The sequence below is a fragment of the Bos taurus genome, chromosome 11 (assembly GCF_002263795.3).
Source record: "Bos taurus isolate L1 Dominette 01449 registration number 42190680 breed Hereford chromosome 11, ARS-UCD2.0, whole genome shotgun sequence".
Classification (NCBI taxonomy): Eukaryota; Metazoa; Chordata; class Mammalia; order Artiodactyla; family Bovidae; genus Bos; species Bos taurus.
The window spans coordinates 92,902,654-92,930,009 of NC_037338.1; the positions used below are offsets into that span (position 1 = coordinate 92,902,654).

Below are 27,356 nucleotides of genomic sequence, written 5' to 3' on the forward strand. Positions count from 1 at the left end.
TTTCCTTAAATAAATACCATTTCCCTCCCTGCTTTACTTCAGTGGTATACCAGGTGGCCTGGACAACGGGACCTTTGGTTAAGTTCTTGGATGGGCTTCTGGTACTGTTGGCCCAGTGCCCCCTTCCTGACCTTGGTGGGAAACTTCTCTGCTTCCTTCGTGAACCATAGAGGGGTGGTGGAGGTGGGAACAAGCTCCCCTAACTGTTCCCCCAAATCCACCTTCCCCTTGGGGATATCTCACAAGTCACTGTCCCCACCACGGACAGGAGGGGACAGTTTGATCCCCCTTAGTGCTCTGAACCAAGTGTGGGCTCTAACCCTCCTCAGCTCCCCCAAAGCCCAGATGCCACCAGCCTCTCAAAGACTTTATTAATGAGTCAGGGAGAGGAGGAGGGAAATAAACACAAAGACGAGCTAACAGATCATTCTGTTTACAGACACTCTCATCCCAGCATGACAGGGCTCTTCCATGGGCTCTCAGCTGGCAGAAGACAGTGTCTTCTCATGACCTAGGAGCACAGCCAGGTTCCTCAGAGGCTTGGCCAACAGATCCCCTGACGTTGAGGGGGAGAAGACTGCCCTCTCCAGGGGAGGCCTCACCTATGACCCATGAAGTCAGGACAGCTACCCTGCAACCTCAACACGACAGCTTTTCAGGATCTCAGGATACAATCCCATAAACTAAACAGCCCAGAGATTTATGTCTAAGAAATAGTAGGGTTTCTAACACTAGAGCATAAATATCTTCACCCATCAAATGGGGGGTAGAATAAACCTCTCTGGTCCAGGATTTCCCAGACTCCAGTGACCAGGGAACACTTTAAAAATTATAGCGTACTTGGAGAACACCGGAGCAGCTCACATATATTCAGGTTAATAATGTGAACTGACTGTAATTTTTTTTTTTTATTTGGCTGCACCAGGTCCTAGCTGTGGCATATGGGATCTAGTTCCCTGACCAGGGATGGAAACCCAGTCTCCTACATTGAAAGTGTGGAGTCTTAGCCACTAGACCACCAGGGAAGTCCCCCGACTATAATTTCAGTGTATAAGATATGGTGATATGGTGACATTAATTAAGGGTGACAGGAATCAATACGTATTATAACATTAAACATACAACAGTTAATCTGAGAGTCCATCTATTTTTTTGCCTTCGACTTGAATCCAAATAGGCATCATCTCTTGGTCAGTGTTTTGCCTGTATCATTCTGGAAGTACCCCACGGTTATCTAATAAAGGTCAGGAGCAGCAGAGACAAGTCTGAGTGGCTTTACTCTGATGAATCATTTTATTCCAAGCATTAAGCCCTGTCTAAAGATCTAGAAGTCGCTTCAAGCATGTCACACAGTGGGAAGGGAAAGAATAAGAGAAAGACGTGACCATTTCTTGAGCATCTGCTGCCAGGTGCTATGCGGCGTTCTTATTTAACCCTCCATCTCGTGTTCATCGACCAATAGCCCTACAGGGCAGTCCTTGTCTGAATTTCATGGAGATAGTTCAAGGCCACACGTGTAGCTGTGAACGGCACCACTGCAGGTGTGGCCGGCTCCAGGATGCAAGCTCTTCCACGAGACCACTTTGGAAAGGGGAGCGGGGGTATTCAGCCTCAGCCCTCCGTCTCTACTGGTGTAGATACCTGCCTTCCTACTACACTGAAGGTGACGTGAGGACAAGAACTACGCCCAGCATGTTCACCACAATAATCTCAGTGCTGAGTACAATGCCAGAGACCGAGAGCTCAGGAGACATGGGTGCCATTTTGAAATTTCGGAAAGGCTGTCATAGGGTCTATGGGGAACATACATGTTCCATGGGACCACGAGGGGAAAACTTTATCCAGTGGGGGCAGGGACGTAGAAAAGTTTCAACTCACGAGACTTCTCTGGTGGTCCAGTGGTTAAGAACCCACCTTCTGATGCAGGGGACATGAGTTTGATCCCTGATCCTGGAAGATCCCACCTGCCACGGGGCAACTAAGCCCGTGTACCACAACAACTGAGTCTGTGTCCCATCAAAGATCCTACATGCTGCAACTAAGGCCTGACGCAGCCAAAGAAAGAAAGACGCTCCAGAATCAAAACAAAATAAAACTGGAAATAATCCTCTAGTACTTATTAAAAAGAAAATCCACTCCAGTACTCTCGCCTGGAAAATCCCATGGACGGAGGAGCCTGGTGGGCTGCAGTCCATGGGGTCGCTAAGAGTCGGACACGACTGAGTGACTTGACTTTCACTTTTCACTTTCATGCATTGGAGAAGGCAATGGCAACCAACTCCAGTGTTCTTGCCTGGAGAACCCCAGGGACGGGGGAGCCTGGTGGGCTGCAATCGATGGGGTCGCACAGAGTCGGACACGACTGAAGCGACTTAGCAGCAGCAGCAGCAGGAGTGTTTTAAAACCTAGAACAGTCACAAGGTGGCATGAACCGCCTAGAAAAATATCAAATTGCCCATTTCTGAAGATGATAACCTGCCCAGGCACAGAGGGGATTCACCCAGAAGGGTGCAGCGGGAAAGTTCTCTCAAGTCCTTTCCGATCCCTATGGTTCTTTGGAACCAGTTTCTTCAGCTCTAGGCCTAATCAGTATCTCTGATGTGCTGTGTGACTTGGCCAAGTCACCCTCCCTCTCTGGGCCTCAGTTTCCTCACCTGTGCAATGGAGGTCTCTGTCTGCTTGGGGCTACCAGCATTCTCCCTCCATACTCTGATGAACAAGGTTTATGACGAGACTGCCAGCACGATGGGGCTGTGCCCTCAGAGGGCACAGACCCTCCTCCCTCCCACCGACACCCTCCTGCAAGGCAGTGAACTAAGGCTGCTTCCCCACCCAGGCAGAGGATCCGATCAGGGTCAAACTGTAATGTGTAATGTAGACATAATTCTGGAAACTGTTCGAAAAACTAAACACCTTCAAGCAATATAACAGGATTTGTGTTTGAAGGAAGAGGGATCAAAGTGTTTCTGTTCCATAGAGATGGATCCACGGTTCTCAACGAGGCTGGTGCTGCCACCTAGGGAGGGTTTGGGGAATTTTCAGGAGCGTGTTTGCTGATCACAGTGAGTGCAGTGCACCGGGCAGCTGGGAAGGGAAAGATCTATTTACAGCAAACATGAAAAGAGCTGAGACCCCAGCTCCAGGTCACATCAAACCCAGAGAATTTTCCACACAATTTAAATGGAGCATCAGAATTTTCCAGGGATACAACGTTCATGTAAACAGATGGAAAATTATACTTTGCCCTTTTTTTTGTTTTTTTCCCCTGGGATTTTTGTCAAGAGTTGTTCATTATTTACTGATGACTTGGTGGCTTATGGTATCTGAGTCACCCACACAATGTGCAGTGTTTCCTTATGAAAAATAGCTTGAAATGTCAAAAATTAGGAAATCTCAAATATATATATATGCGTGTTTGTGTGCTTGGTCACTCAGTCGTGTCCGACTCTTTGTGACCCTATGGATTGTAGCCCACCAGGTTTCTCTGTCTGTGGGATTCTCCAGGCAAGAATACTGGAAACACTGGAGTGGGTTGCCATTTACTACTCCAGGGGATCTTCCTGACTCAGGAATCGAACCTAAGTGTCCTGTGTGCCCTGCATTGGCAGGCAGATTCTTTACCACTGTGCCATCTGGGAAGTCCCATATATACGTATATATACATTATATATATATATATATATATATATATATATAGTCCATGGGGTTGCAAAGAGTCAGACACGACTGAGTGACTGAACTGAACTGATATATATATATATGTGTGTGTGTGTGTGTGTGTGCGTGTGTGTATACGCATACATACACAGAGGGAGAGCAGGGGAGACAGCGGGTATGTTTAATCAAATTGTCTTATTTTCTTATATCCAAATGCATTCATTGCAGGTAGATCCAAGCATTTGATCACTTCATTGTGTTGTTCAGTGTAATGGTGCCAAGGTATTTACTTATTAAAATGTATGACATATAGAACTTTTCCTTATTTTCTGTTTTAGAGAATTATTTAGGGGGAGTTTGATTGTTTTTTCTATGTGTGTAGGTTGATTGTATTTCATTTTGGGATAGTAAAGGGGATGTCACAAAATATTTTTTATAAAAGGAAAAGGGTGCTATTAGCAGCAAGCACGCTTAGCACTCACCAGAAGAAACCAGGGCTGGCTCCTTGGAGATTTGGATGATTTCAAGGCTGCTGTGGCAGAAACAGAAGAAAAGCCTGCAGGAACATCTTTTTGGGGCAAAAGTAAAAAAAAATTGCCCAAAAGAGTCACAGGGAGGGACTTCCCTGGTGGGGCAGTGGTAAAGAATCTGCCTTCCAATGCAGGGGATGCAGGTTCAATCCCTGGACAGGGAACCAAGATTCGACATGCTGCAGGGCAACTAAGCCTGTGCGCTGCAACTAGAGAAGCCCACGTGCTGCAATAAAGACCCAGCACAACCCCCCAAAAAAAAGAGAGAGAGAGAGAATCACGGGAACTGCTAAAAGGACACAGGAGTCTACTGGCCAAATCTTGGATAATTTGACCATCGAAATAAATAACAATAGTAAAGGATTGCAATCCATTCAATAAAATAAAATTTCATAAGTCCACACTAATATGCTGCTGCTGCTGCTAAGTCACTTCAGTCATGTCCAATTCTGTGCGACCCCATCAACAGCAGCCCACCAGGCTCCGCCATCCCTGGGATTCTCCAGGCAAAAACACTGGAGTGGGTTGCCATTTCTTTCTCCAATGCATGAAAGTGAAAAGTGAAAGTGAAGTCGCTCAGTCCTGTCCGACTCTTAGCAACCCCATGGACTGCAGCCTACCAGGCTCCTCCATCCATGAGATTTTCCAGGCGAGAGTACTGGAGTGGGTTGCCATTACCTTCTCCAATAGGCTCCATACATAGTTAAATAAATGAAAAGGTCAAGTTCTTCCCTACAGTAGGAACTCCACTAACAAGTGTTAAAGGAATGATGGAATTATATAATCACCATCTGGCAACCATCACAATAACTGATTCAAGCAAGGATCATTAACAGAGGTTAAAACTAGATTTGAAAGTTTGAGGAGTAATAGCATAGTAGGTAGTCTTAAAGCATCTTCCCACAAGATACATTATTAGAAAGGGGGAAAAGAGTAAATTTTCAGTGGAAATCTGGCAGACACCGCCTTAACCAAACGATTGAAGTTAACATCACCAGTAATAAGACACGCTGACATCATGCACCCCCAGAGATGATACCCCTGCGAAAAACATAGCACTGCTTCTGCACTGGTCCTGCTGAACATGCATATCTCCAGTTTAACCACGAGGAAGCCCCAGACAAAGCCAGATGGAGGGGCAGCCTGCTTAGTAACTAACCTGCACTCGTCAAAAATGCCTATGTCATGAAACACACAGAGAGGCAAAGAAGCTCTTTCAGCTTCCAGGAGGCCAACCAGATATGACAAAGAGATGGAACGTGCGAAGAGGGAACTTTCTAGTGCTACACAACAGTGGGACGATGGTCCAAACCCACGTAAATTCTGGATGTGATTAGACTAGCTGATAGTGTCGGTTTAATATTCATTTCACAATGTTGATCATTACACTGTGGTCATGTAAGAAAACACTCTTTTATTGAGGAAAGTCATGCAGAAGAGTTTAGGGATAAAGGGACATCAGATATGCAACATCTTCTCAAAGAGGAGAGGGAGAGAGAGGGAACGTAAATGTGGAAAAATGTTAATATTTGGGATCGAGTGAAGGATGTATGAAAATTCTTTATATCGTTCTTACAATTTTCCAGTAAGCCTGAAATTCATCAAAATAAGACACTGAACAAAAATAGAAAGGTGCCATTAGGTCCAAGAGGGTAGAGAAACACTGCTGTTAGATCCATCTCAGCCAAAGAAATGCTTGTATCTTACTCTTCTGATGCTTCTAGAAAATGTAGGGGGTAGTTTCAGAAGGAGGGGGGAAGCAGGGGGCCATGTCTGGGTGACAGGAAAGGACAAGAGAGCGATTTTATTAACGAGGCCAGAGAATTCGATTACAGCCCCTTTCTGAACACGAATCTCTCCTTTGCCTCTCCTTTCATTAGGCCTCCTCCAAGAAGCAATTACACAGAAAGGAAGTGGAGCGAAAGAGCAGGAGAGATTTTTTTTTTTGTTTTGTTTCTTTGGCGATGAGGAAAGAAGGTACAGGCAAGAGCAATTTTCATAATTTCCCTTTGAAACAGGCTCTGAAGTCAAGACTGACTCCACCATTTTCTTGTAGAAAATTAGACATCTCGACTCAAGTGATGAAGGGGACATCACCCAGAACTTTTGCAGAAAGAAATGAAAGGACAGAAATTGAAGGGTGAGAGATGACCTTTTACTCGCTTTGGGAAGCAGGGTTTTCTTGACCTTTAAAATAGACTCCCAGAAAAATGTTTACCTCTTTCACTCTTTTTTTTTTTTTTCTGTAAAGCTTGCCATTAGAGGGGGAAAAAAAAAACACATTAAGGCAATGGCGCTCTAATGATCACATGCATCGCAAAATTCCACATAATGGATCAGTATTGCAAAGCAGCAAGATTATAACAGTTGTGATTTAAAACACTAAATGCACCGGGGGCCCGATTGAAGTTTAGAAAATTAAACAATAGAGCTTCCACTCTTAAACAGCATGAATGCACAGGGCTGTCTTGGGAGGGGGAGGGGTGGTGGGGAAGCTAAAGGGAAAAAGAAAGTTAAGCCAAGCTGGGATGCCATTCTGTCAAAGAGAAATCTTAGCTCTTTTCCTCTCCTAAATGATCTATCATTGAATAATGAGATAATTAGTCTCAAGACTAGATTTTTCATTAAAAATTAAAACAAGACCATTTCCACAGTTCCCATAAGCCAGAAACACCCAGAATGCTTTATCTAACTAAGCATTCCTGGTTCCAGCTTAAATTTCCGTCTGAAGACTGCAAAACCTTTTTCAGCGTCCATTTATTTCAAATGCCTACAGGCCCTCTTTGTGCTGGATTTGGGGGAGATGGAGATGAATGTAACCAGGTTCCAGCTCCCCGGGGTCCCTAGTCTAACAGGGGCAGCAGATAAGTCGAGGTCCATTCACCAAGGGGTACAGGGTTCTCATAGCATTCCTCTGGTCTACCGAGGCAAGGAAACCGAGGCTCAGAGGGACTGACTTACCCAAGGTACATACGGAGAAAGTGATGAAAGAAGAGTTTTAAGCTAGTTCCATACTGACCCCAAACCTTTGCCTCATTCTCAACCAGGAACACTGAAAGAAAACGCTGAGTTTGGGGGGTCCTATCACTGAGGTAGAATTGAGGCTCAGAGGAACGGTCCCTGGGGCAAGGCGGCAGGGGAGGGGGCAGGGAAGGGGAAAAGACTTAGCAGAAAAAGTCTTCATAGGTTTGTTGACATCACCTCCGACACAAGGAAACTTAGTAAGAATTTGTTGAGTAGACAAGCTTAAGAAGGGAATCCCCAGCCAAAGAAATACAAGGGGCGAGAGCCTGGGCAGGTGTGAATCTTTCTGAATGGGCATTGGAGGGAACCAACAGGAAGGATGTCTTGGCTTAGCCAATATTTGCCCAGACCACAGGATGACTCTGGAAGGAAGGTGCAGACACAGCTTCAGTCACTCTCCTCGGAGGGGGCGGGTGCAGGTAAGGGGACTGTCGCTGCCCTGGGAGCCGGGGGCGGGGCTCAGCCAGCCTTGAAGGGCAGGTCCAGAAGCAACTGTAGGTCCACCTTCATCAGCTGCACTTCACACCCCAGGCTACAATGAGCTGCCATTAGCAAGAAGATGATTGGCTACATAAGGCCGACTGAGACCCGGGCAGCAAAAATTTGTGCAGAATGTTAACCCCAGCGGGGAGTTTCATGGATGTCCAGAAAAGCCACACTCACGGAATCATAGAAGATTCAAACTGGAAGGGACCCAGAGATGCTGTACAATCATCTCCTCTTGCAGAGGAAGCACAGAAGCCTCGGGGATGAGGAGACAGATGATTTGGCCAGATTCCCAGAACCAGTTAAGGGGTGGCACCAGGATATGACACCAAAAGTACAAGTAACAGAAGCAGTAATCAACAAGTGAAAAGATAGCACGCTAAAAAGCTTCTGCACAGCAGAAAAAGTAATAATAAAATGAAAAGGCAGCCTAGGAAATGGGGGAAGACATTTGCATACCATATATCAGATGAGGGGTGAATATCCAAATTATATAAGGAACTCATAGAACTCAGTAGCAAAAAAAAAAAAAAAAAAACCCAAATAATCCAACTTTAAAATGGACAGAGGATTTGAACAGACATTTTCCCAAACAAATGATATACATATGGCCAAGAGAAATATGAGAAGCTGCTCAGCATCACTAATCATCAAGGAAATACAAATCGAAACCACAATGAGAGGCCACCTCACACTTCTGGGTGAGAATGTAAGTTGAGAGTCACTACGGAAAATAGTATAGAGGTTCCTCAAAAAATTTAAAAAAGAACTACCATATGATTCAGCTATCCCTCTCCTGAGTATATATCTGAATGAATTAGAATCAGTATCTCAAAAGGTTATATGCATCACCATGCTCACTGTAGCATTATTCACAATAACCAACACGTGAAAACAGCCTTAAAGGTCATTCAATGAGTGAACAGAGAAAGAAAATCTGATATATAGGTATAGATATGTATCCTTGTTTGAGTTTTGTATGTATTCACACACCCCCCAAACACATAGAGGAATACTGTTCAGCCACGAAAAAGAAGGTAATCCTTCTATTTGCAACAAACCTGGATGGACCTTGAGGGCATTATGCTAAGCGAGATAATACAAATATTGTGTTATCTCATTTAGATAGTGAGAAAGACAAATATTGGATGATGTCACTTAAATGTGGAATATTTTAAAAAGTCAAATTTACAGAAACAGAGAATAAAATAATGGTTGCCAAGGGCTGGGGGATGAGGAAAATGGGCAGATGTTGGTCAAAAGGAGCAAACTTCCAGTTATAAGATGAGTCAGTTCTGGGGAGCGAATGTACAGAGTGGTGACTATAGTTAACAGTACTGTATTATATACCTGAAAATTACTAGGAGAGTAGATATTAAATACTCTCACCACCAAAAAAAAATCATAATTATGGGAGATGATGGATATGCTAACTAACATTGTGGCCATCATTTCACAATATATATGTGGACCAAATCATCGTGTCGTACATCTTAAACTTACACAATGTTATATGTCAATTACATCTCAATAAAGCTGGAGAGGGGAAGAAAAATAAAGAGGGGAGCCAGGAATTGAGCCCAGGTGTCGTGACTCTGGTCCAACATCTCATCCCACATTAAGGGATCGCATAGGGGCGTTTCCTGATGTCCTCCATTTCCCCAAGCCATTACTCTGGCTCCCATAACACCTTGCACTTAATTCCATCACAGTCTTTATCAGCTTGGACCATCTATCTCCTCTATTAAGCAGAACCCTCCCTTTTAAGCAGAGACCCTCAACTTTCAGCTTTGACTCTCCAGTCGACCAGTGCTGGACCCATAAAAGAGAATCAGTAAAAATTTGTTCATTAAAGGAAGCTGGGACAGTCAGAAGACATAGGTCTCAGCCATGGCTACACATACCTATAAGCCATGTGACTCTGAGCAAGTTACTTACCCCTCTGATTTTCAGCTCCCTCATCAATAAGATGATGAATAAGAACATGATGCAGTGGAAAGAAAATGAGATCTGGACCCCAAAAAATGTCTGAATGAATGAATGAGTGATCACTCTTCTATACCAGAAATCACAAAGGCAAGGATACATCTAACTTGTTTTGTATCCCCAGCATACTTGGCTGGTCTCAGAAAATGTTTGAAGTAAACCAAGTCAGAGATCTGAGGGCACTAAACAGTTGTAGAGTCAGGGTACAACCATGACCAAGTACCTTCAATTCTGAATCTCTATTTTCTCATCTGTAAATCGGAGGTAGTGATACCTCCCCAAATTGAGTGAGGAGGAAGAAAGATCAGGTCTATAAAAGGCACTTGGTAAACAGCAAAGCCCTGCACAGACGCCAGCTTTCTCCTGGGCTATTCACATGGACTTCCTAGTGAGCAGGACCTAAGGATGTTCGTCCAGAGAGGAGCAGCATCTTGAGTTTCGGATGATACTATTTCTCCAATAAACAAACTGAGCTGTTAAGTGAGGGGGCACAAGAACAGCAGGACAGATCTAAGCAGGAGGTGAAGTTCTATTCTGGGCAACAAAGAAAATAAAACTTGAAGCAGATGGGGAGGTGAATACAAGGCTCCTACAGAGTCTCTGCCAGCAGCCCTGAATCATCTGCCTTCTTCTGACAGCTGGAGTCCCCTGGCTTCCATTTCTCATCTCACTAGTTACACACGACCCTGGGCCACTGCTTCAGCCTCCCAGGATGCCATGCTGCACTAGCAGAAGGCATTCTGACCCCCGTGTCAGCTCTCAAGGTTGCTGAGGATGCATGAGACCTCTGGATGTGAGTGGGGGTTGGGACATCACAGGGGCATCACCGACCACCTGACGCCCTCACTGGCTGGCATCACTTTGGTGAGTTCTTCACGGCTCAAGTCAGGCCTGCCCTCCTGTGAAGCTGACAGGCTGGGTCATGCTGATACCCTTGGCTGCAGAGAAGCTAACTTTTGATGACTAAAGTCACAAGAGATGAAACTTGTAAACCAGAGTGTCTGCACATTAATCTGAAGTTCAATTTAGCAAATATACTTGAGTTCCAGCTGTGTGCAGGCCCTGGGATAGGCAACAGGCACACAAAGGTAAATAAGATGAATCCAGTTACTCACTGCTCTTGTGGTCCTTAGAGCAGGAGAGAAAAATAATTAGACGGGTGGTCACTAAGCAGTGTGACAGGCGTAAGGACCATGAAAAGGAGGAAAACAAAAGTACACCCGCAGCTGTGGGGGGCACAGAGCAGGCTTTATAGAGAAGGTAAAAGATGAGCAGGGGTCTGAAGAACTAGCAAAACATGTCAGGTGAAAGAAGGCAGCCTTGGAGGTGAGAGCAAGTGTTCCAGGCGCAGGGAGAACAGAGGAAGCAGAGGCTACGGTGCTGCTGAGGGCATACAAAAGTTGAATATGGGACTTTCCTGATGGTCCAGTGGTTAAGAATCTGCCTGCCAATGCAGGAGACACAGGTTCCACACCTGGTCCAGGAAGATTCCACATGCTGCAGGGCAATTAAGCTGGTGCACAACTACTTAAGTCAGCCTGTCCTGAGCCCAAGCTCTGCAACAAGAGAAGCCACCTCAATGAGAAGCCCACACACCACAACTAGAGAGCAGCCGCTGCTCACCGCATCTAGAGAAAGCCTGCGTGCAGCCACAAAGACCCAGCGCAGCCAAAAATAAACAAGTCATTTTTGTTTTAAAGTCGAATACAGAGGAGACCGGGGAAGAGGTCAGAAATGGTGCGAGCTAAGGCTGCAGAGGTGGGAGGGGCTCTACATGGCAGGTGCAGGAGTTCAAGCTTCATCCTCTGGGTAAACCATCAGGTCGCCCAAAGTCAGCCATATCAGCATCTCGTGTGTATGAAGGGAAATGATTCAAGTCATCAACTCGCCAGAAGGTTCTTTGATAAGCGTGGAATCAGGACAAGGAATATAAGCTCCACATTGCAGGTTTTCTTTCCGCCTTGACTCTGACCCACTTACAACTCCACATTTTCAGAGTTCCTAAACCCAGCGGAGAACATTGTTCTCTGGGGGATTTTTTTGCAAAGAATGCATTTCATTCGGCCTCAAGGAGCTGAATCAATAAAAACTAACTGAGGATGGAGCCAGAGAGGAAAATGGAAGGACCCCATATTCTCTGGCTCCCTCCAAGAAACTGCAAAACATTATTGAACAGGTTTGGGGGCTTGATTTGCTGAAAAATTCTTCTGCGACGAAATGCAAACTCCTTTGCCATAATAAATGCTGTTGTGATAACAAAACTGTACTTTTCTCAAATACCCAGATGGAAGACCATATGCAAAATAAACTCCAAGGATTTTTTTTTTTATTGGCCATCTGCGCAAATTGGAAAGAAAGCCAGCATCCTCCTCTAGACGTCCCAAAAATTTCCACTGAGAATCCTACTTTCTTCTGTCTACTGCCGCCTGCTGATGGTATTTGGGTACCACTTTTGCAAACGGATTGCAGGGCGGGGCTGGGCAGGGAGAGGTGTGGGTCTCCCCTCCCTCTTGAACAAAGTTAATTTAATCCTAATTAGCAGGAGAAATAAAATACCCAAAAATTGCCAGGTTTTAGAAGGCTTTACAACTACTCATACCTCTTCCTGTTGTTGGCAGGAATTCCAAAGCAACACCCCACACACACTCACACCTCTCAGGACTCACTTCCTAGGCGCTGCGAAGACACTGTGAGACAGCCTCACAATTAAGTGTGCAGTTAATGAAGCCTCATGTTTGACTCTACATGTCACAAATGTAAGTGTGCGTGCATGCATGCTAAGTCACTTCAGTCATGTCCCACTCTCTGTGACCCTGTAGATTGTAGCCCGCCAGGCTCCTCTGTCCATGGGATTCTCCAGGCAAGAATACTGAGTGGGTTGCCATGCCCTCCTCCAGGGGATCTTCCTGACCAAGGGATTGAACATAGGTCTCCTGCATTGGTAGCCGGGTCCTTGACCATAGAGCCACCTGGGAAGCCCCAAATGTAAGTGTACATACCCTTTAACACAGCAATACCATGTTGAGATTTCTATTTGAAGGAAATGCTGGTGCAGGTGTCTAAAAATACCTGTAGGAGGGTGTTTCCCTCAGGTTGAACCAAAAAATATGAGAATTACATCATAGTCATCAACAGGGGAATGCTTTTAAAAGTTAGGGTGTATTCGTACAATGGTATACTATGTGGTAGGGACATGGGAAGATGCCTCAAACATATTCAGTGGGGAAAAGGCGGGCTAGAGAAGAGAATAATCCTGTGTGTTAAAGAAACAAGGCTGTGCGTGTTACAGTGTATGTTTATACATAGGAAAAGCTGGAAGGTTACATACTATATATCCAGTAATTTCTGAGGGTAGGGACATTTTTCCACTTTTAATTTATATATCTTATATTATTTGAATTCTTAATATGAATACATTGCTTTGTGTTAAAACAAATGAGATATTAAAATAAGAATGCTAGGAGTTTTATCAGGTTTGCAACCAAAAAAGCATTTCATCATCAAATATTCATTGAATGCCATCATCATTCTGAAGTTATAGAGGCACTTCCCCACACAGCAGCAGATGGAGAAATGGGACTGAAAAGAGGAGGGACTTGCCTGGGACCATGTAAGGAATAAGTGACCACGAGGCCAAGGCTTTGCAGTAAACAGCAATTGGTGGGGGGCGGGGCAGGAGGCGGTTATAGTCTTACTCTGCCTGTGCCAGACCCTGATTCAGCAGATTCTAAATCTGTGCTATTTTAGAAGACAAAGAAATCCTTCTTTATATTAGACAACAATCCTCGTCTAAGCACCTTTAACTTCTCCCACCTGAAACAACCAAAAAAATGGAGAAAATACATTAAACAGTGATTTTCAAGGCACTGGGACACCAAGTAACAAAGAACAGTGATTCCTGAGAGACGGGCATCAAACGACATGATTGTCTCCATTTATTATCTTGTGAGAGATTCTGAGCTGTAGCACAGAAAGAGAGAGAGAACTCCAGTGGAGTCCAGTGGACAATCTGAGTTGAGGAAATGAAACTATGAGTCAGGGAAATTAAGGCAGCCAGAGTTCTCAGGGAAGAGTACTAGAGAGACTTCTGCACAAAGAGAGATCCACCGAGATCTGGGGGTCCACCGAGGGTCTCCCTTGTATATTTAGCTGAGTACAGATCAGTGCGTGCAAGACTGGGGACCACCTGAGGCCGAGGGAAGAGGATTCGAGGCAACAGTGCCTGGAACCACACAGAATCTGCAATAGTGTCTGTTTTTACCTACCAGACTGGAAAACACCATGATGCACAGAGTACTGAGTGGAGTCCACATAGGATTCTTGCCTCAGTGGTGAGGAATAACTAGCCTGAGACGGAGCACTACTCCAGTCCTGCCTAGCAGACTTTGAAAACAAGACTCCAAACCTATTTCCATCTAACTTACTTGGATCCCACAACAAAGTTCAAGAATATTTATGAGAATACAAAAGTATTCAACATCCCAATAAGTTAAGATTCACCACATCTGGTATCCAGCTAAAAGTTATCAGGCACAGAAAGAGGCAAGGAAATATGAGTCATAATGCGAAGAAAACCAAAGGAAACCAAAGGAAACAGGAGAAAAAGGACACATTATATACAGAAGATCAAAGATAAAAATGAAAAAAGAGTTCTTGTCAGAAGCAATACAGGCAAGAAGACAGAGTAATATACTAAAAGCACTGAAAGAAAAAAATGTCAACCAAGAATTCTATACCTAGAGAAAATCTTTCAAAGTCAAAAGCAAAATAAACTTTAACATTTAAGGATTCATCACCAAAAGATTCCTTAACACAAAAAGTACTAAGGGAAACTCTTTAGTATAATTAGACTAGAGAAGAATTATACAAACAGAAATGTGAATCGACAAACTCCGATACTTTGGCCACCTGATGCGAAGAACTGACTCATTTGAACAGACCCTGATGCTGGGAAAAATTGAAGGCAGGAGGAGAAGGGGATGACAGAGGATGAGATGGTTGGATGGCATCACCGACTCAACGGACATGAATTTGAGTAAACTCCAGGAATTGGCAATGGACAGGGAGCCCTGGCGTGCTGCAGTCCATGGGGTCACAAAGAGTTGGACACAACTGAGTGACTGAACTGAACTGAGTATAAAGGAATAAAAACCACTGGAAATGGTAACCATATGAATACATATATTATTTTCTTGTTGTTATTTAAATCTCTCTAAAATAAAATAGATTGTTTAAACAAAAATAATAATTTATTGTTGGGTCTATAATATATGTATAAAAGTAAAATATATGACATTAAAGCATAAAAGCCAGGAATGGGAAGATGGGAGCATGGTATTGTTCTCATACTATAAGTAAAATGACATAGTAGCATTTAAAAAATAGATTGTCATAAGTTAAAGGTACATATCATAAATCCTAAAGGAACCACCAAAAAAAAAAAAAACCAATTAAAACTACAAAGCTAACAAAGGAAGTAAATAAAACTGATAAATTTCTACCCACACTGATGAGGAAAAAGAAAGAACATAGATTACAAATGTTAGGAATTAGAAAACTGACATCAGTAAAAATTCTGCAGATAAAGGATAAAAGGTAATATTATGATGACTTTATGACAATAAAAGCAAAAACAGGAAAAAAAGGACAAATTCCTTGAAAGATACAAACTGTCAATGCTTATTCAAGAGTAGATAATATGAATAGCCTATGTCTGTTAAAGAAATTGGTTTTAAAAGGTTAAACAAAGCATGCATTCCTAAGGCAAATTCTACTTCGTCATGACATATTATCCTTTTTATATATGATTGGCTTTGACTTATTGAAATTTCGTTTGGTATGTCTGAATCTATATTCATGAGGAATATTGGTCTGTCGTTTTAGTTTTTCTTTTTAGCAACATCTTTGTTTGACAGTGAGGTATTGGCTTAAAGACTGAGACATACATTGATAGAATAGAATAGAGAATTCAGAAATACACCCACACATACTTGAGCAACTATTTTCAACGTGAGTGCAAAAGCAATGGGGGGAAAGGTTAGCATTCTCATCAAATGTTTCTGAAGCTGTTGGATATCTCATGTTAGAAAAAAGTGAACCCATATCTCACATCATATTAAAAAAAAAAAACTAACTCAAAACAAATCATAGACCTAAACTTAAAACTACAAACTTGGAGACAGAAACATAAGAGAATATCTTTGTGAACTTAGGTTAGGTAAAGATTCCTGCTACATGACACCAAAAGTATGATCCATAAAGGAAAAAGTCAATCAATTGATTCATCAGATTTTAGAACTTGCTCTTCAAAAGATACTGTTACAAGGATGAAAAGACAAGGCACAAACCGAGAGAAAATATTTGTAATTGGTATAGCTGATAAACACACGTGTTCAAAATATACAAAGAACTTTCAAAATGCAATAGCAAAAATAACTCAGTTCTTAAAATGAGTGAAAGATGTGAATAGATATTTCATCAAAGTATACATTTGGATGACAAATAAGCACACAAACAGATGCACAGAATCATTAATAATTAGGGAAATACAAATTAAAACTAATGAGAAACCACTGCACACCTGTCAGGATGGCTGAAATTAAAAAGAATGACTATTACCAAGTGTTTGCAAGGATGTGGAAGAATTAGAATTATCATATGTTGCTCTTGGGAATACAAAATGGCACAACCTTCTTTGGAAAACAATTGGTAATTTCTTTAAAATTAAATGGACACCTACTCTGTGATCCAGACATTCTATTTCTAACCTTTTATTCAAAAGAAATCATATGTCTACACAAACACTTATACAGGAATGTTCATAGAATATTTATTTGTAACATTCTGTAACATCCAAAACCTGGAATCAATAAAAATATTCAGCAGCAATTGAAGGTATAAACAAACTGTGGTAAATACATTTAATAGAATACTCTTTACTAACAAGAGGGCTTCCCTGGTGGCTCAGATGGTAAAGAATCTGCCTGCATTGCAGGGGAGCCAGGTTTGATCCCTGGGTCAGGAAGACCTCCTGGAGAAGGAAATGGCTACCCACTCCAGTATTCTTGCCTGGAGAATTCCATGGACAGAGGAGCCTGGTGGGCTACCATTCATGGGGTTGCAAAGAGTCAGACATGACTGAGGACCTAACACTTTCACTAATAAGGAATTAATTACTGATGAAACTACAACATGATGAATCTCAAAATAATTAGGTTGAGTGAAAAAAAGCCAGACTCTCCCACCCCCAAAACACATACAGAAAAGTATCTCTGTATGATTCCATTTACAGAAAATTCTAGAAAGTACAAACTAATCCTGACTGAAAATACATCCACAGTTGCCTGGCGATGGGAGGTAGAGAGCAGGGAGAAGAAAGAAAGGATTACAGTGGAACATGACAAAACAGTTTGGGGTGATGGATATGTTCATTAGCTTGGTTGTGATGATGGTTTTACACATTTTTACATATATCAAAACATATCAAACTGCACACTTTAAATATTTTCAGCTTAACTGTACCTTAATTAGGGCTGTTGTTTCTGTTTTTAAAGTATGAGACAAATAGGCTATCTGCACAGTCTCAAAATATCTCTCCACAAGATACTTAATGATTACAAAGGAAAAATCGTATCTGTACAGGAGAGAAACTTAGTAGATACTACCTTAACTAAGTGATCAAAATTAACATCACCAGAATTAAGGCATCTTGACATCCTGTGTCTGCTGACAGACTGTATTGAGAAGGTCATAACATTACAAAGATGCCAAGGTAATTCAACGTGGAAAATAAACATCCTTTCAGCAAAGAATGATGAAGCAACTGAATATCCATATGGGAAAAGTAAACTTCAATTTTAATCTCATGCTGTACATAAAAACTAACTTGAAATGGATCACAGGCATAAATGTAAGACTAAAAGTATAAAGCTTCTAGAAAAAACAACAAAGTTTTCACAACCTTTAGTTAGGCAAGAGTGTCTTAGGCATCACACAAGAAGCACAAACTATAAAAGAAAAGAACTGATACATTCAATGCTATAAAAATTAAAAACAGGGAGCTCAAGCCCGGTGCTCTGGGACAACCGAGAGGGACGGAATGGAGTGGGAGTTGGGAGGGAGGTTCAGGAGGGAGGGGACATATGCAACTGCGCGTGTGTTCAGTCATGCCTGACTCCTTGTGATCGCATGGACTGCAGCCTGCCAGGCTCCTCAGTCCGTGCGACTCTCCAGACAAGGATATTGGAGAGGGTTGCCACTTCCTCCTCCAGGGGATCTTCTCCACCCAGGGATTGAACCCACAACTCCTGCATCTCCTGCATTGACAGGTAGATTCTTTACCACTGAGCCACCTGGGAAACCTGGACATGTGTATACCTATGGTTGATTCGTGTTGATGTTTGGCAGAAACCAATACAATATTGTAAAGTGATTATCCCCCAATTAAAAACAAATAAATTTTAAAAATTAAAAATATTTGCTCTTCCAAAGACAGAATTAAAAAGTGAAAATTCAAGGTTAAGACTGAAAAGCCAAGTGTTAGAAAATATTCACAATATATTAATACACATCACAATAGATATACAAAAGAGTTGTATAGAAAGAACCTACAACTTAAAAATAAAATGCTAACAAAACGAGCAGAAGTTTGAATACGCACTTAACCAAGGAAGATATTCACATGGCCCAAAAGCACAGTGCAAAGGGGAGGTGTAATTAAAACCATAAGGAGATACAATTATACAATTGTATTAATATAATTATACAATTATACCTGAGTGTATAAAATTCAAAAGACTAACTATACCAAGTACTGGCAATGATGCAGAACAAAGAAAGGGAATTCACCCACTGCTGGAGAGAGTGTAGAGTGGTCCAGCCACTTTGGAAAACAATTTTGCGATTTCTCACAAAGTTAAACACACACATGCCATATGATCCTGCAATTCCACTCTTAGGTTTTACCCATGGGAAATGAAAACCTAGATCCACAGAATGACTTGTATATGATTAGTCATGGCAGCTTTATTTATAATATCTCCAAACTGGAAAAAACCCAGATGAACATCCATTGGTGAGTAGATAAACAAGTTGGGGTATATTCATCATGTAACTCTATTCAGCAATAAAAAATACTAACTACTGATTCAACAAACATGGACGAAACTCAAAACCATAATTCTCAAAAAAAAAAAAAGAGTACATACTGTGTGATCCCATTTATATAAATTTCTTGAACAGGCAATACTAATCTATAATGAGAATGCAGATCAGCAGTTACCTGGACTAGGGGTTGTGGGGACTGATGGAAAAAAGGCACAGAGGGACTTCTGGGGATGACAGCAATGCTCCTCTCACTTATCTGGTTTGGAAGACATAGTTGGTATCCCATTTAAACTCAGCCTTGCAGAATACTTAAATAATGAGTTGTAGAAATGGGACAGAAAGGTATTCCACATACTGACAGTTGTCTGAGCAGATCAACAGAAGTGGGAAGTTGAGGGGTAAGGATAGGGACCAGCCAAAATTTATTTTTTTAATTAACTGCAATTTGCGTACAACAACTGCTCCCATTTTAAGTTAACAATTTGAAGAATTTTAAGAAATGTCTACAAACCCATGTAACCACCATTCCAGAGAAAGGTGCTTTTTCAAAATTACCATTTCAAGTTTTTTTTTTTAAGTGTTTGGATACGGAATGGGTCACTGGAAAATTGATTCTGGAACAAGTTCAAAACAGGACACTTAAAAGGTTTCCCCCTCCATTGGTCAGACCTACTCACTGGCCTTGAAACAGAGCCTGACCTCCAATGTTTCACACCATGAGATGCCGGGGAGACCACACCTTTGGGATTCACCCGAACAGCCCCAGTCCGCTTGTGGGCTCAGCCTCCTGCTTCCGCTGTGTCTCCCTGGCTCTTCAAATGCCCTGACTCCATGATTTAGTTCCTGATAACCATCCTCAGGCCTGTCTCCTGGTGTCAGGACCCACTTCCTCAGTTTACCTGTCATCCCATCTGTTCATTTCTGCAAGCTGCCCTGATCGCTGCAATATCTGCTATGTCCTGTTAAGACACACCCCGGGCCGGTCTGAGCTTCCTAGGGACCTCTTGCCCCAGCTCCCAGCACACGTGACCCAGGATCCAGTTGCAGCCTTCGTAGAATTCACGGGTCACGGGGATGGGGTGCTACCTACCTGAGCCACAAAGAGCTGGAACTCATCAGGCAGAATCCATGAGCGAGGGTAGAAGTTGTACTCCTCTGGAAAGAGATTCTGCATGATTCTCACGGCTCTGCTCAGTGTAATTTTCCGCACCATCTCCGTCATGCCTGGGGAGAAGAGAAGTTGTGGGGTTTCAACAACAGTGGGCCACTAGCTATAAAACAGCCATTACTGGGGACTTTTAAAACCACCCACCCGACACATTCACTTTTTCAGAAGGGATTTTTAAAAAAGGTATGAGTAGTTTTCCGCAGCGGTGATTCATGGTTTGGAAAGACCTGCCAAATTAATGAAAAACTTGAGGGAATAGACAGATCTTTTTCTTCTCCTTGTAAAAATGAAGCATCAATTTGAAGGAATGAGTTTCCACCTAGTTTATTATTCCATTCTTTGTCAGCCCCCTAGATAACGAATAAAGAGAAGAATTTATATCTTGCACTTAAAACTTAATATCCTCTTTAATTTTGGGCCACCACACATACCTCTGGGATTCTTTCCATCTTATACCCTGGAGAATATTATCTAGTGGACTCTGGCTACATTATGAGAAGCTTAATTAAGTTGCTTTGTTTTAATCTTTCATGAGTATTAAAGGCATAAAGTAGAAAAATATATACACCTTTCAGGAGAAAATCTGTCTCCTTGAAATCAGGACAGGAAGTAGAGAGGATATTACAGCATAATTTAAGGGGAAAAAATGGAAACCGTAGGAGTTCTTCAGTTATTTAAGTACTGACACTGACATTGATCAGATCTCATTAATTTGCCCAGAGGGAATAGAAGAGTCTCACTTATAAAACATTTTCAAAGATTGGTAGATTTTTTTTCCTTGTAACATCTTTAGAAATGCTGACAAGAAAAGGAACTTAGTATATATCTTAGCAAATTTTAGGCAAATAGGTAAAAACTAAACTTTAGCATGCTTACTTCCTAAGGCAAATATCACTGCTCAAAAAAAATAAAGGACACTAAAAATGGCCTTCACCCCAAAAGAGGTTACACAATTCCATTAATGACTTGAAATTTGCCAGCAAAGTAATTTTTACTAGAAAGTACAAAGTTCCACGTCAGCTTGGCATATACAAATTACCACATTCCAACGGGCAAAGTCAGAATGCATGAGGTTTCTCTAAACTCCCATGTTTAAGAAGCCAATGGTGTTTGAGATGAAGGTTTTAATAATCTACTTCTTGCTTCCCCCAGCATATTAAAAAGAGCCATAAAAATCTAAAAGATCACAGCTTGAAGATGTCAGGTTCTTACTTCTTGTTTAGAAGGAGCTAGGGAAGGATTGGAGAAGGCAATGGCAACCCACTCCAGTACTCTTGCCTGGGAAATCCCATGGACAGAGGAGCCTAGTAGGCTACAATCCATGGGGTCTCGAAGAGTCGGACACGACTGAGCGACTTCACTTTCACTTTTCACTTTCATGCACTGGAGAGGGAAATGGCAACCCACTCCAGTGTTCTTGCCATGAGAATCCCAGAGACAGAAGCCTGGAGGGCTGCCGTCTATGGGGTCGCACAGAGTCGGACACGACTGACATGACTTAGCAGGGAAGGATTAAGTAAGAAATAAAGGAGCTTTACGGAGAAGGCAATGGCACCCCACTCCAGTACTCTTGTCTGGAAAATCCCAGGAACGGAGGAGCCTAGTGGACTGCCGTCTATGGGGTCGCACAGCGTCGGACACGACTGAAGAGACTTAGAAGCAGCAGCAGCAGCAGCAAAGGAGCTTTAAAGGTACTAATAAACTGTGTCCTAACATGGATTCTCTGATATTAGAGAAAACACTGAGGACACTTTGGGAACTTCTAAGAAATTGGTATGAGTTCAGGAAATTAGAGCTATTTCCTTTTATTCCCCCACAAAATTAGAAGTTTTGAGTTATAAACATGGGAGTTGAACATAAAGTACACAAAATTCCAACTTCTTTGGAGATTTCTTAGTTGAATTTCAAGTTTTAGTTTTAGTATTAAACTAAAAACCTTCATAGTGAAGTGACAAGTGAAGTCACTCAGTCATGTCCGACTCTTTGCGACCCCATGGACTGTAGCCCACCAGGCTCCTCAGTCCGTGGGATTCCCCAGGCAAGAGTACGGAGTGGGTTGCTGTGCCCTGATCCACCAGATCTTCCCGACCCAGGTATCAAACCCATGTCTCTTACGTCTCCTGCGTTGGCAGGTGGGTTCCCCACCTGGGAAGCTCCCTATAATACAGCATCTTACAGCAAATACATGATGGGCCAAACATGCCAGGGTGTTTTCCCCATTTTAATGGTCATGTGACAGCAGGGAATGTTTGCTTGCAGAAATCCCTCAGCCTGTGGAAGGACTCGCACAACACAAATAGGAATGCTGTGAGTACAGGAGTGTGGTTCAAATGCTCCAGAGAAGTTCCATGGAAATCAGTGTCCAGCAAATTGAACAAACACTCATTTGAAATCTGTGATGGCTCCTTCTGTCATGTGGATCGCTTATCCCCCACACCGGCTAACAGATCCGTTTTCTGAGTTTACACTTGAATCTGTCTCCAGGTAGTTCTCTACAAACAACAGCCAACTTAAGAAGCCATCCCGACAAGCCATGGCTACTCTTCCCAGATGCTCCTGACCCGCAGGCTAGACAGCTCACCCCTAACCCTGCCTGAATGCCTGTCTCCAGAAGGCAGCAGTGTAGACCTCCCTCAGTCCAGTTACAGCTGACACCTTGGGTCCTCCGCCATCTCTAAGCTGCTACCCAGTTCCTACCCAGTGCTTTGGGACAGTATCTCTGAGCCCCCGCTAGGCCCCAGGAGGAAGCTCCTAGCTAGCCCTGCCTGGGGCCGCAGCTCAAAGTCAGATGTGGGCTGTGCCATCGCTCAGAAAGATGCTGATAAGAGTAGCTGGGTTTCTAGCTGGGCCAGAGCGTACATTCCCAGAGTAAACATGTACAGAGGCAGGTCATTGCCAGACCCTGCTGGCTGCAGACTCTGCCTCCCTTCTCTAGGTTGCTGTAATACCTGACCCCTATCTGTGACCCCTGCCCGAGGCTCTGGGACCCATTCTGACCTGAGGTAGAAGCTCTGGGTCCCACGACCAGCTCCCCTTCGCTAACACTGTGACCCTTCCTTTGTACTCCAGCTAGATAAGGAGGATATTTTTTAATGAATGAATTGACTTACTCATTCATTTTGCTTGTGCTGGGTCTCTATTGCTGCTCTCGGGCTTCCTCTAGCTGTGGCAAGTGGGGGCTGCTCTTGGTTGTGGTTCCTGGGCTTCTCATTACAGGGGCTTCTCTTGTGGAGCATGGGTTCTAGGTGCATGGGCTTCAGGAGTTGTGGTGCACTGGCTTAGTTGCTCAAGGCATGTGGAATCTCCCCAGACCAGGAATAGAACCCGTGTCCCCTGCATTGGCAGGCGGATTCTTAACCACTGTACCACCAGGGAGGGCCAGATAAGGAGGATTTTAGCTATTTCTCTGAGGTGCCATTGCTTGTCCTCAAATGTTGGTCACCTGTTCTTGGCTCCTGGTGCCTAAGTGGCTGCCTCAGCAATGCCTTTGCCCAATGTCTCCCATGTTCCTCCTCCCATGTTGCCCCTAAGCCTCCGCTGCAAGGGCTGGAGTCCTCCTGTGGCTTGAGCCCAGGGGCTGGGCTCCTGCTGTCCTAACAGGTTCTCTTGAGGCTGACTGTCTACCTGGGCTTCTCAGGAAGGTCTGTTCTTAGATGTCCTTGTTGTAGCTGTTCCCCTACCGGGTGGGAAATACCCCTCACTCAGGCTAGAGCTTCTCATCCAAAAGCTTGCCTCCTGCCATTGCTTCTGAGCCTGGGTTTTGCTGTCTGCCTCACTGCAGTCTCACAGCCTGGGGCGGTAGAGGTGGAAGGTGGGGGGGTCTCAGCCCACTGGAGTTACACAGAAGTGTAACAGTCTGATCCTCTGGCCTGTCTACACAGACCTAGTTAACCCAAATTAAAAACAAAACATAATGTGAGCTATGTTGGGAGTACTACTCAATCCAAGTATCGCTTATAACAATAATTCTTGGCAAAAACACATAATAACCATCAAGCAGCAAACAATACTTTCAGATTCTGAAAAATACAGTAGCCTCTTAGCTGTTTCCTCTCTCAGCCTCTCTACGCCCCAACTCCTCCACCTCCACCTCCAGTGCATCCCCTCTGGAATATCTTTCCATCTGCACACCGGCCCGTGTCACTCTCTAGCTTGGAAATTTCTCAGTGACTCCCTGTGACCTTGGTCCCTGCCTCTCACCTCCCCACTGTCCCATCACACACGACCCTTTCTAACGACCACAGGCCGCTTGCCTTTCACTGCATGCTGCTAAGTCGCTTCAGTCATGTCTGACTCTGTGCAACCCCATAGACGGCAGCCCACCAGACTCCCCCGTCCCTGGGATTCTCCAGGCAAGAACACTGGAGTGGGTTGCCATTTCCTTCTCCAATGCATGAAAGTGAAAAGTGAAAGTGAAGTCGCTCAGTCGTGTCCGACTCCTAGTGACCCCATGGACTGCAGCCTACCAGGCTCCTCTGTCCATGGGATTTTCTAGGCAAGAGTACTGGAGTGGGGTGCCATTGCAACATGCAAATCACTCTACACCTCTGCACCACCTCTGCGTCCTTGTCTAGCGTGGGGGTCAGGCCCATCCAGCCCTGGAGGCTCAGTTCACACTTGTAATCCTCTTCTCCAGGATCTCTTGCCCCACCTTCCCCCCAGGCAAATCTGGGTCAGGTCACATGCTCTTGCTCCTTATTCTCACAGCACCCCAAGCTTCCTCTGGCATAGTGCTTATCTTGTATTTAACTTCTCTCTTTAAGCGCTTTTCTCCTCATCTTTATATCCCTAGCCCAGACCAGAGATTAGCAGACAGCCGCCCCCAGAGATCCCTCCCTGGGGCCCCCTCCTCCTCTGACAAAGTCCCCTCCTCATGGTGGGCTCTCAAGTGCCACCTGCCACGTGCTGTCATATATTCCAGAGCCGGCAACTCAGCAAAAGAAAAAACAAAACCCCGTTGTTTGTAAAGTCGAGAACTGACAGTTCTGGGCTTTCTTAAAGTAAAGACCTATCTAAATCAGATTATTTTTAGTGAAAGTTTTAATTCATCAGTTAAGATATAATAACATATCTTGAAGACAATTGCCCATAGAAAAGTGGCTAAAATCTAACATGCCGACATGAACAAAATAAATTACTTCCATATGTTTATCCAAAAGTTTTCAGCTTATTCAGCATGTGCAGTGCTTATCCTTGCCTGGCACATCCTCTGGAACTTGCTCTAAGTAATACATGATGCATATGAAATGCAGCTTTGGAATAATGGGATGTATCAGAGACGGAAGATAAGCGTGGACACCAACCCGAGCACAGTTCTGGAATCGTCGCTAAGCATGTTGTCTTTCACAGGGCAGAGGGTGTGGCAGCACTGATCTGCTGCCTAGAGGTTCCAGAGCCTTCTTTGTCATTAAAGCTAATAAGTGTTCTTGCCTGGAGAATCCCAGGGACGGGGGAGCCTGGTTGGCTTCCGTCTATGGGGTCGCACAGAGTCGGACACGACTGAAGCGACTTAGCAGCAGCAGCAGCTGGTGTTAGTAAAGAGGATAATTGTATGTTCCTATCACTGGCACTTGGAATATGAGATGGGGCGAGCGTTCTTCTTTAGAATGAATGTTCTTATATCACCTTTAATGAAACTAGTCCTCTGAAGGTAATTTTTCCTGTATTTCTACCTGCATCCCAAATGTCAAGCTATAGCGACTCCTTCCTTCCTGCTCTCAGCCGTCAGATGAAACGAGAAAATGGGCAAAATGTCAGTGAAGCCCATTTGATGATTCATGTCTTGGGAACTCTGCCCTCATTCAAAGAGTTTCTTTCTTCCAAATTTTGCTCCCCCAATATCACAGTAAGTCCTGTTAGTGGCATTAAAATGTCATCTTTTTTCTCAAAAAGATATTTATCTATGTATTTATTTTATTTGGCTGCATCGGGTGCAGCAGGTAGCCTCTTTATCGCAGCTCATGGGCTTCTCTCTTGTGCGACATGGGCTCTACACTGCACAGGCCTAGTTACCCCATGGCATGTGGGATCTTAGTTCCCCAACCAGGGATCAAACTTTTATCCCCCAAATTGGAAGGATTCTTCCACTGGACCACCAGGGAAGTCCCCCAAAAGTCATCTTTTATGAGCAGCCAGACAGAGAAAATGATAGCTATCCCATTAAAACCATGCAAGAACCCTGGCTGCAAGAGTTCTCCTCGTCCTCAGACAAAAACCTGCCTCCTCCAAGAACCTATCTGATCTTGAGTTAATTTTCTAGCTCTGTTCCCCAGGAAACCGATAAAGGGGGAAAGTTAGCTCTGTGACTAGACAACAGAGCATATGGTTAAAATGATCATTTACTGGCATCTCACATAAATACCTTGTCAGGAGCCATAGCTCTGGGCTTTCCTGAGTGTAACGAATCTTGTAACTTAGCATGACCCTGGCGGGGACGTTGGAAGCTATGCTACGGAGGAGCTGCGTGGGCTATTGGCTCCTACCGGGTTTCTGAGTCAAGGCCGATCCACAGCCACCAATATGGATCGTGTCTCCTTGCACCTGAGCTTTCCCTGCAGGAGCCAAAGACTTAGCTCTGGAACCCTTGTAAAGACTCAACTAAAAAGAAACACATGACATTGACTGGCTGGCAAGCTGTGCTTCCTGTCCTGTGTCCTTCCAAGTGAATCTGAGCCAAGGGGCCTATGATAGTCTGTTGGCTTAGTTGAAAACCCCCCCTAGTGGACATAGTATAACTTGCCACTGTATAATGTATGGATATTGGGTTTTCTAAGAGGTATTTTCTTAACCATATGGCACGGACTGCCAAAGAAAAAGACCAGTTGATTCTCCTCTTAAAAATAAGCATAAATGAAACACTAGAGCAAACATCTTATAGTCAGGCAACTATGTAAAAATGATACACAAACATGATTAAGGTTTGGGAGGAAATAAATATAGAAAAGAGTCAGACACGATTTAGCAACTAAACAACAATAAATAGAAATATTCACATCATGGTTTCGTTCAATGAGGAATGGGATTTGGGTGATGTTCTCTCTCTCTCTCTTTTTAAAATATGAACCATTTTTAAAGTCTTTATTGAATTTGTTACAGTATTACTTATGTTTTTATGTTTTGGTTTTTTTGGCTGTGAGGCATGTGAGAATCTTAGCTTCTCAACCAGGGATCGTTACAAGGCAAAGTCTTAATCACTGGACTGCCAGTCAAGTCCCTGTTCTTTTAAAAATTTATCTGTTATCGTATTCTAAATGGTTTGTGTCTTATGTAAAAATTTCTGAAAATGAGTGGCACCTCTTTCACTGAAATCATACCCTGATTAACCAAATGTTCATTTCTCCTTACACACTCCCACTCACCTTAACCCCTCCTCTCCACTTAACCAATGGAAATAATGAATA

At 43.4% G+C, this 27,356-nt stretch overlaps 1 protein-coding gene across 3 annotated transcripts in view; it reads right to left on the minus strand.

The window, feature by feature from the left end:
* The window catches only part of TTLL11 (tubulin tyrosine ligase like 11), a 269,684-nt gene that overhangs the window by 187,279 nt on the left and 55,049 nt on the right, over positions 1-27,356 (minus strand). For all 3 annotated transcript variants that reach the window (XM_059891842.1, XM_059891843.1, XM_024999560.2), the window contains exon 3: positions 19,879-20,012. In XM_059891842.1, coding sequence (XP_059747825.1) covers positions 19,879-20,012 — 134 coding nt within the window. The remainder of the gene's footprint in view (positions 1-19,878; positions 20,013-27,356) is intronic.